The sequence below is a fragment of the Pestalotiopsis fici genome (genome assembly GCF_000516985.1).
Source record: "Pestalotiopsis fici W106-1 unplaced genomic scaffold PFICI_Scf_5, whole genome shotgun sequence".
Taxonomy (NCBI): domain Eukaryota; kingdom Fungi; phylum Ascomycota; class Sordariomycetes; order Amphisphaeriales; family Sporocadaceae; genus Pestalotiopsis; species Pestalotiopsis fici.
Genome location: NW_006917095.1, coordinates 3,996,184 through 4,007,484, shown reverse-complemented (window position 1 = coordinate 4,007,484; position 11,301 = coordinate 3,996,184). Strand labels below are relative to the sequence as shown.

Below are 11,301 nucleotides of genomic sequence, written 5' to 3'. Positions count from 1 at the left end.
TAACCCTAACCCTAAGCGTTTTTAGCTATAAACGGCTAAAACGGGCTATATTTTTTAATATTTATATTACGTATTATTTCGAAAAGCGTAACGGTACCGGCCTTAAAATTATATATTTGCTTTTGCGCTTTATTCGCTATTTTTATATAGCTATCCTAAAATGTTTATAAAGCCGTTTTATTTAGCCGTAATAATTATAGCGTATTATATAAGCGTTTTAAGCCTTTTTCGCTTTTAAAATTTGCTAAATACCGCGTTTAGCCTATTTTCCGTATTTACGGATTTAGCTTTAGCTTTTCGTTTACGTTATAAATTATCTAATTAGCCGATTTATTTAGTAATACGCTTTTTCGGCTAAAAATATATAATTAGGTATTAGGCGATAATTAAAGCAAGGATATTTTAATAATTAGCACTTTATATAGCGTCCTTAGCGGCTTTTTTTTTGCCTTTTTCTTTTTTTCCGCCTTTTCCGCCTTTTCCTCCTGCTGCTATTATAATATATCGGCTAAATTTAGGTCCGAATCGCCGTATATAAAATTTAACACCTCGGTATTTTAGGGTCGCTTAAATAATTATCCGTCGTATTCGCTATTTCGCTTTTTTGCTTATATTTTTGCTATTAAAATAGCATTTCCGAAAATTTTAAAATATCGGCTAGCTTTCCGTTTTAAAAAAAACTTTTAGCATTAAACGCTTTTTTTTTACGGAACGGCTGCTACTTTTATATATTTTTTTTGCTTTTTTTATTTCCGGCTATTTATTTATTTATATTTTTATTTATAATACTTTTGCATTTTTTTAATATAGTATACGATATATATATAATTATCGCAAGCTATATTATTTATATAAAGCGGGCTTAGGTTTAAAATCGGCCCGCGTATTGGCTTTAAGAAAGTAAAATCGTCGAGCTAGCTTTATATATAAATAATGCCGTATAATACTCGTACGGCATTCCCGATAAATTTACGTTTGCTGGTCGGGACGCTTTTATATTAGTTTTTAGATAAATACCGCTCGATTTTATTGCTTATATAAGCGTAGCGGTATTAGCTATAAATTATAATACGGAAATCGGGCAAATAAATAAAAGGATAAATAAATAATATTATTTTTTTACGATAAAAAACTAAAATAAAATAATATATATATAAATAAATATATAAAAATAATTATATAAACCCCGTTTTTTTCCCTTTTTTTTTTAATATTTTTTTTTTTCGTCGAAATTAAGGCAAAAAAAATAATAAAAGGATAAAAAAAAAAAAAATAATAAACGGGGATATAAATAAAAAATAAATAAATAAAAGTAACGTATAGCAAAAAAAAGGAGCAAAAAAAAGCAAACCTATATAATACTAATAAATTTATTTTATCGGCCTATTTTTTCTTTTTCGTTTATCCGATTTTATTTTAGCCCGCGGCCGGAAAAAACGTTATAATAATAATAATAATAATTTAATCCGACGAAATAAGTATAGCCTTTTATTAGGATAGGGATAATTAAATTAGGTTAAATCCGTTTAGCAATCGAATAAATTTAACGGAAACGCGTAGAATTCCTAAGCTATAGTCCTGCCCCCCGCAGCTGCCGGCAATTAATAAACCCCGGCTAACTACCCGCGCTTACGGGGACGGCCTCGCCGGCGACGAAACGGCCGCAGCGGCTGTAGCGCCCGTCGGATTGCGATAAAAAATAAACCGTTGGAACCGCGCTAATCGGAAGGCCTAAATATTAAGTTTTTGCTCCCCGATCGGGCCCGTTTTTATAAAGTTCTGGTTAGATTTATATTAAATAAATTTTACGTTCCCGATCGAACGAATTCTACCCCCGGCCTTTTTAATAAAGATAAAAGTACCTATATAAAACGAACGAGCTCGATATAAAGTTCCTTTAAGCTATGGGATAGGGGAAATTTACCCCGTAACGAAGATTTAAACGAAAATAAATCGTTCCATGCTTTTTCGAATATTTCGAATAATTTAAAAAAGAAGAAATTAACCACCCTCCCCAGGGATTAATAGTTATATAATACGGGTTTTTTAAAATATATATCGAATAATAAGAATTTATTCGATAATTTTATTGTAAAATCGGATTTTTTACCGATTATTATAAATGGTGGAAAAGTATTTTTAAAAGGAATTAGAAATATTACGCTTTTTTTCGAAATTAACCGGGAAATACGTAAAATAACGTTATTAAACGTGCTTTACGTACCGGAATTTCCGCTAAATATTATATCCGGCTAATTGCATTACTAAAAAGGCGGTATTATAAGCGGGAATAAATTATACGATTTTAAAAACAGGCTTTTTGCTATGTTAAATTAAAAAAAACGTGGATTTTTCTTATACCTGGCTAATAAATTAAAGCCTAATATAGCATATTTAGCCATAAATCCATTAAAAATAATAGAAAAAGCCCGTATAATCGGTTTAAATTACCCGGAACCGAATTCGGATATAAAATTTAACGAAATTACGGATTTCGAGGAAATCGAATTAATTTCTAATTATTCGAATTTTTTTATAATTATAAAAAAATAGTATAAACGATTTAGCTACCTTAGCTACGATATTTTAGCTAAAATAGCTAAAATAATTACGGGGATTCCTAAAAAGGAATTAAAAAAAGGAGGATTTAAACTGCGAATCTTATATTTCGGGAAAATTTACCTGAAATTAGCCTTATACGAATCCGAATAAGGCTAATAAACCGTTATATTATATTTATATCGATACGGTTTATATTACCCCTTTTAGCTATTCCGGTTATAAATATATAATTGGTTTTACGGATAATAAAACCGGATTTCGGGAAATTAAATTTTTTAAAGAAAAATCCGATATATTCGATATTATAACGAATAAAATCGAATATTATAAAACCTAATTCGGAAAATATCCGAATATTATTTATATAAATAACGGCAAAGAGTTTTCCCCGGTTAAATTAAAAAATTATTTAACCGAAAAAGGGATTATTTTCGAATTTATAATTCTTTATATATTAAAATAAAACGGTATAGCCGAACGTACAAACCGGATTATTATCGAAAAAACTAGAACGGTTTTTATCGATTTATAATTCCCGAAAAACCTTTAGGAATTTATTACAAAAGCAGTAGTTTATTTAATAAATTTTATTATTACGGTATCCGGTTTATTTACCCCCTATTAGGAATTTTACGATTATTTTTAGCTAGAAAGGGATAATACGCTTAATTTATCCCAAATTTATGCCCTGGGAATACCGGTTTTAGTTTATAAACTAAAAAAAATCCGTAAAAACTCCGATAAATTCGGAATTATTACTAAAAACGGGAAAATAATTAGATATAACGGTAATAAAATTTATTATATATATTTTCCCGATCGACCGTATAAGTTATAGATTATACGGACCTCTTATATTCGATTATTACCTGAAAATCGAAAAAAAAGGAAGAAATTACCAAATTCGGAATTACCGGATCAGGAAATAACACCGGATAAAAGTTCCACCGACGGTGAATTTATCCAATTAACAGTCCCGAAAACGGTAGATCCAACGAATCCACCTCCCGGAAACGATTAAATTCTTCGATTTATTACGAATAAGTTTATAATTAACGATCGACCGGATTTACCCGGGAATAAATCTAATATAGATAATAGATCCAATATAAATTCCGAATCTATAGATATTAATAATATTTTTTCGATTATTCCGAATAAGTCGAATATTGAGGTAATTCTTCCGAAATTTACGGATTCCGAACGAAATAAATTCGTTAAATACGACGAATTATTCGCCGATATCTCGTATTATTTAATTATTAAAAATTTAGGCTATACGGAACCGAAAACTATAAAATAAGCGCTAAAAAGCCTTAAAAAGGAAAAATAAAACTAGGCTATATACGCTAAATTACGGCAATTAATTTAAAAAAAGACTTTTTAAGCTATCGATCGAAATAAAATCCAAAAAGCCGGTAAAATCCCATTATCCGTAAAATAGGTATTTAAAAAAAAACCGATAAAAACGGTAATATCGATAAATATAAGGCTAAATTAGTTATATATAAATTCGAATAACGATATAAAATCGATTATTTTAAAACGTTTATTACGGGAATAAAATCTATTACCTAAAGGCTTTTATTAGCCTTAACAGCCTATTACGATTAGGAAATCGAATAAATCGATATAATCGGTGCCTTCCTAAACGGGGAATTATACGAAAAAGTATATATTATTTTTATAAACGGATTATCCGAATTTTTTTCCGAAAACCCGGAATTAAATAATTTCGGTTGGAAAAACGACGACTCCTAGGTAATCTAGCTTAAAAAGGCCTTATACGGTTTTAAATAAAATCCACGCCAATAGCAAATTACGCTGAAAAATAGCCTAAAAAAGCTTGGATTTAATTTATTTATTTTAAACGAATTAGCTTATTATAATAAAGAATTTAATATTTTTATTATAATTTACGTAAATGATTTCTTGATTTTTGGCCCTGATTTACGTAAAATTAACTAATTAAAACAGGATATTTCGAAAGAATTCGAAATAAAGGATTTGGGACTAGTTTTTTATTTTTTTGGTATATAAATTAAAAGAAATCGAGAAAATAAAATAATTCGTATAAACCAGGCAATTTACTTTAAGAAGTTATTGGAAATTAACGGATTTTCCGATATAAAACCGGCTAATATATTATTTAGCTTTGGATTCCTAAAATCGTTATATACGTTAAAAGATAAAAATAACGAAAAACCGGCTTTAAAGGAATTTATCCACTTATATTAGCATTTATTAGGTAGATTAATATATGCTATAGTCTAAACCAGGCCCGACCTAGCTTACCTTGTAGTATATTTAGCCAGATATATGCAGAACCTATCGAAAACCACGATAAAAGGGGTAAAAGGGGTATTTAATTATTTAAAATCCTATTATTATTTTGGAATTACTTTTAACGGGAAAATAAAACCCGGATTAATAGGTTATTCCGATGCCGATTTTGCTGGTGATTACGAAACCCGTAAATTAACGTCCGGTTATTTATTTATTTTAAATAACGGGCCGATAAGTTGGAAATCGAAACGGCAATTTACGATTTTTTTATTAATTACCGAAGCTGAATTTAACGGGCTGGAGCAGGCTACCCGTGAAGTAATATGGTTGAAAAATCTTTTTACGGAAATCGGAATTAATATAAATACCGTATTAATTAAAGGAGATAATACGGGGGCTATAAATTTGGTATATAATCCGGAATATCACTAACGTATTAAATATACGGCTATACGGTATTTTTACGTACGGCAAGAGGTTGAAAATAAGAATATTCGAATCGAATATATTTTAATTAATAATATATTAGTAAACGGCCTTATAAAGCCACTTCTTAAAGATAAATTTTAGAAATTTATTAAATTGTTAAATTTAACCGATATTGTTTAATAGGGGGAGTATTGCACGGATGTTAATATAGCATCGTATAATGCATAAAATTAGCTTTATAACGTATATTATATCGTTATAATAGCTATAAAACCTATCGAGATATCGTTAAATAACGATATATAGGAAATTAGTGGAACTTACCCTGTACTAACTTATAGTTAGTATAGCACCACTTATAGCTATTATTTATAGTGCTGTATAGTTAATAAGTTATTATAGTTGACTGTTGTGGCCATTATAGCCATTGGAACCCATTGGAATCCAGTGGAACGTTCCACTGGATCAAGCCCCACTAAGTGTGGCCAGTGCACCTGGCCACAGTGGTCCCAGGGTTATAGGGTAACCCATATTATAAAAATCTATAAATTTCGATGGTTTCTTCGATTATAAATTAACCTTATTATTAATTAACTTGATTTATAATCCAGTTATTAGTAATATATTCCAGAATGTTCTTTACGGTTGATTTTATAGGTATAAAAGGTAGTTATTCCTCCGTAGTTAATTATTCTTTCCTTAAGCTTTAATAAATCAGTTATACAGCCTTATAACTACTCTTACGGCCTGATTCTACGAATTATACGAACGCTTCCCTGTGCCTAAGTTTATGATCCACCAATTATACCTTAGAACATTTTCTATTAAATAACGTATAAAAAAAAATTAGAATTATAACGGTTTATTAATAAAATATTAAATAATAGTTAATACATTATATATTGCTATATAAACTAATTTTTGCAAAAGCAAAAATCTAATGCGATTATGCTGCGCTAATTATATTTAGCTATGGCGTTAGCGCTATAATAGCGGTACGGCACCGCTGCGCAATGCCTATATAGGAGGTTGTTATAATATAAACCGGTTATATAATAATAACAGCCGGTAACGTAATCCGGGAGGGCATTATCGTTACACGTTTTTTATTAATATAAACCTTAATACCTTTTATATTTTAAGTTTATTTTAAAAACCCGTAATATAATCGTTATAAATAATTATAATAATTAATTATATAATATTATAAATAATAATTATAAATGGTGTTATATTAATTATAAATTAATATAAGGTAAATTTTATTAATTTCCCATATATCGTTATTTAACGATATTTCGATAAATTTTATAATTATTACAACGATATAATATGCGTTATAAAGCTAATTTTATATATTATACGATATTATATTAATATCCGTGCAATAATAAATAATTATTATATTATTTTATATTAAGCTTTTATAAATATATAAAAAATTTAATATTTTTATTATAATTACGCTTTCGCATATAACGTGCAATGCTGCTCGGGGGAATATACCGCGGTATACGAGCTTATCACACAGAAATCCCTAAGTACGGAAACGCATCCAATTTAGCTAGCATATTCTTTTAATCGACCTTTTTCACAATAGGTTATTGGCCTTTCCATTCACATTGCCCAATTTCACTCGTCGCAATCCGCCATGTCAAATCATTCGCTGGAAGATGGCCCCGAGTCACCACCTGCCCGGCCAGAGCCTCTTGGTTTAGCGTACGTCTATTATTCAGAAATTCCTGTCAGTCCTAATTGTTGCGATGCAGTTGCAATAGGTGTCGGCAATCCAAGCTGAAATGCAGCCGAGACCGCCCAGCATGCCAGCATTGTCGCAAGATTAGTAAGAGAGCCTGAAGACTGTTCTTGCATTTTGCAAATGACTTATCCTTCTTTTTGCAGCTGGTGATTGTGTATATGAGACAAAGCGCGTCAAGCCGGGACTCAAAGCTGGTGCTGTGGAGAGTTTGCATAGACGATTAGGTATATTATTCCCACATGTCTCGTTCTTTCATCATTTCATCATTTCATCATTTCATCATTTCATCATTTCATCATTTCATCATTTCATCATTTCATCATTTCATCATTTGACCCAAACAGATGCCCTCGAGCAACATATCAAACAGCGTGAAGAGCAGGAAGTTGAGATGCAAACAAGCATCTCGTCTGCAAACAACTGTGGCAACAATACAAGTGAGGGGGTCGCTTATGACATTGTGTCCTTACTAGCGAAGGAGCTCCCCAAATTATTCCAACGTGCTGCGAATGGTCGCTCACCTGAACATCCCGCTAAAAAGAGAAAGATCGCATGTGAGGATGAACCTCTGCTACTCGAGACACGTCAATGCACTCAGCCGAAAGTGCCCTCTGGTATAACTCTTCTTGAACCTGTCATTAGTGCGTATTTTGCCCAAGTCCACCACTGGATCCCCATGGTACACCAGGGCCGATTTCGTCGGCGACTCAAAGCACAGGAAGAGCGAGACAAGTTGGACTTGGTCATCCACGCCATGGCGCTGTCAACTGCCAGATACATTTCAAACGAGCATCCAGACAGCTTCCCTTGTCATGCTTCATCTGAGAGAGACTGGATCGTCTCTGAAGCAATGAGCCGCCCATCCGTGGAGAGTATGCAAGCATTAATCATTGTCGCGTTCAATGATGTAAGCAAATATGCCATTCTAAGCGTTTGCATCCTTAAAGCTAACAAGAGGCTGAACAGATTGGCAGTGGCAATGGGCAGAAAGCCTGGTCCATCGTGGGATCGCTGACCAGAACCATTGAGTATCTGCAGCTCACCATTGAGCAGGGCAGTAGTGAGGCCAGTGATAGCCAGTCGCTCTGTCGCCCATTTCAGTCTATCCGTCCCGTCAAAGACTGGACTGAGCTTGAAGAGAGACGTCGCGTCTTCTGGAATGTGCTGAGCCTTGATCGCTTCTGTTCAGTGACCATGGGCTGGAATACAAGCTTGACATCCAACGACGTCCATCGGCGACTTCCATGCGACGGTATCTATTGGCGCAAGGAGCAGCACGTCACGACACCATTCTTTGGTATTTGGGACAAGTCCTCTGGTCGGATCGGGAACCCAATCTCTTTCATGACGGCCAATCATCAAACCTCTGACAAGCCATCAGCTGATTTGGACACTCGGAGTCAGGCGGAATCGACGTCAACTTCAGGTGGTCCATCTGGCCAAGTCATGGACACGTCGACTATTGGAGCCTATGCATATTGTCTTGAGGCGAATGAGTCCATGAGCCACGTTACGAGTTACTTTCTTCAACAAAAGGTCAACATGCAGGATCCCGAAGAGATCAACATGTGGTTGACCCGGTTCAAAGAGCTGGACTTGCGTCTTGTTCACTGGAAAATGTTGCTTCCGTCAAAGTGGAAAGCCAACGTTACTCATGTGCAATCGCCCAGAATGGACCCAAACCTGACCCTCGCACACGTTACGCATAATGCGTCCATGATCATGCTTCACCAGCCGATAGCTTATCCATCCCCATTTTGGGGCTTCCGAAACAGGCTGCCCAGTAGTTGCAGTGCAGATACTTGCTACTCTGCCGGTGTCGAGATCGCCACAATTACCCAAAACTATCTTCGTATCGCCGAGGCTTCACCATTGGCCCCGCAGTACGCATTCTGCCTGTATATTGCCGCAAGAATGTTTCTTGTGCATTGGCGATATTATGTTGGGAATCCTCTTGGGGAGGAATTCTGGTTCTTGGTGCAAAGTCTGACGGAGCTGTCCCACCGCTGGAGCGGCATCGCGAGGTCATTGCAAACGAAGACGAATGACCTTGCAGGAAAATACGCCTTGAAGCTTCGAGAGATTCATCGATGGTGCGCCCAGGACGACTCGTATCGACTCAATCTCATGGACTACACCAGTGAAATAGACCATGGAACAGATCAGAGGTTTAATCCGATCCCACTTGATGACGATGATTTTGTTCCTCCATCAAATTCGCTTCCACAAGTTGGACAAACTGTCAACCAATGGATGGCTTATGGATCTGCTGTACCTCAACAGCCAGAGCCCAACCAGTTGAACGGAACACTCATACCTTTGAACAGCCACCCAGAGCCGTTGGCAACACCTCTCACGCCCAACTTTGCATCCATTGGTATGCAAGCAATTCCCGATGGTGCCGAAGGTCTCAGCTCTTCGGACGCGAATTCAATGCAGCACATCTTGCTGGACAGTCAATTCGTGAGTCTAGACCGTGTGATAACGTATGATAATGGATCTCTATTTGCAGCGGACATGGATGGAGGCAGTTGGTAATTGTCAGCTTGTCAGCTTCATATACTCGTGCAATTTATGTACTATAAAGATGCTTAATCTATTCAAATTTTCCTTGTCTTGCCCATGTTCAAATAAGACCTGCTCTGAGTAAATTATTACCAAACTCTACCAAGTAGTAATCACCATATACCAACGTGTGGTTAGCATAACGCTTCCGGGCGTTCGCGTTATTGTTTGCCGTACCATACTTGAGGATGCCCTCAAAAAACACTCCAGGCTCGACATTTTGGATCTGGACATGACCTGCCAATGAGCAAACAAGCATCGCCCTCTCTGGTGCCAGCGCAAATTCCAGGAGATCGCAAATGATATTCATCGCCAGCGCTCGAAATCGGCCAGCAAGCATATCTCTACCAAGTGCCGCTAGGGCTTGAGCAGCAATAAGCATCCCATTGGCGGCAATTGCACCTGCAGAGGAATCCCTCAATGGGTTCATCTGGTTTGTTGCATCATCGATTGGTGCATCAAAGTCCCATAGAGGAGTGTATCGTCCCTTGGTGATCCCAGGGGCTCCATGATTGGGTATCTCAACACATGGATCCGAGTTCTCGAGTCTGTGAACAAAGTATTCTGTACATCCACATGACGCATCAAGGAATTTCTCATCTTTGGTCCACATGTATGTCTGTGCATACCCGAGTATGGCCCAGGCCTGACCACGAGCCCAGGTGGAATCATCTGCGAATCCTTGGGCTGTCATGCGCTGCTTGATGGAGCCGCTTGCTGGATCAAGGTTTGCAACGTGAAAGGTTGAATACCACTGGCCCTGATAGACATCATCTCCTACCGATTCCGCTTTCTCTGGCCGCAAGTGGGTGCGAAGGATCGTATTCGCATGCTGTGTAGCAATTTCAGATAGCCCTCTGTCTGGTTCAGAATGAGCAGCAGCGTAGTATAGTAAATCCAGATTACACATGCTGTCGATAATAAGTATGAGATTGTCTTCCATGGAGGTTATCTCAACGTCTTTTTTTCGGATCAGATCCCAGCTTCTAATGGCCTTGGCTGGAGCCACGAATCTAGTCGCAAGGCTCCTTGCCGCACGTATTATGCTATCCAGAGACCGAGAGTCCCCGAGCAATTCCCAGTCCAATCGTAATGCCGGCATGATGATAAAGCCAATATCATGCGTGTCAGTTCGATTGGCCATGGAATGAAGTGGCTCGGCCCATGTTTTGCAAAGACGTAGAAGCTGCTCTCGAACATGTTTGACTCTGGGGCTTCCAGATGATGGGCCTTTGTCATTCAATCCCAACATCTGAGGGTACTTGATTGCCCGTTCAAGCATAGAGTAGAGAGATCCAGGAAAGAACCCGCATGTCCAGAATTCGGCCTCACGGAATTGGTATCTTCCCATGTCAGGTCCATTTTGAGGCACAACTTCTGGATACTTGTTCGGCAGGTGACTCTCAGCTTGTCTCGCGGTCCTCAATAGTTTTGCGAGAATATTTTGGTCGTATAGCTCTCCGATGTTATGGTCGACAGGTAAGATGGACGATGGAACTTTTGTATTGCACAGCAGGGGTTCAGACTGCACGCTGGTATCACTGGATGCAGGTTCGGCCTCCAGCAGAGGAGAGGTGGAAACTGAATTCATGTCTGAAGCCGACAAGGGCTTTGGCGATAAGCCTGGCTCGGGGTACTCCATAATGGACTTTGACAGAAATAGCTTTTGTCGCAGTCAAGGGCGAGTATATGACTTTCTC

General features: G+C 36.6%; 1 protein-coding gene across 1 annotated transcript; it reads right to left on the bottom strand.

The window, feature by feature from the left end:
- Positions 1 to 9,662: 9,662 nt before the first annotated feature.
- PFICI_08490 (uncharacterized protein) lies at positions 9,663 to 11,243 on the bottom strand (the record flags this gene model as incomplete). The annotated part of the gene is made up of 1 exon (XM_007837071.1): positions 9,663 to 11,243. One exon carries the CDS (start codon positions 11,241 to 11,243, stop codon positions 9,663 to 9,665), a length of 1,581 nt encoding a protein of 526 aa, XP_007835262.1.
- Positions 11,244 to 11,301: the final 58 nt, after the last annotated feature.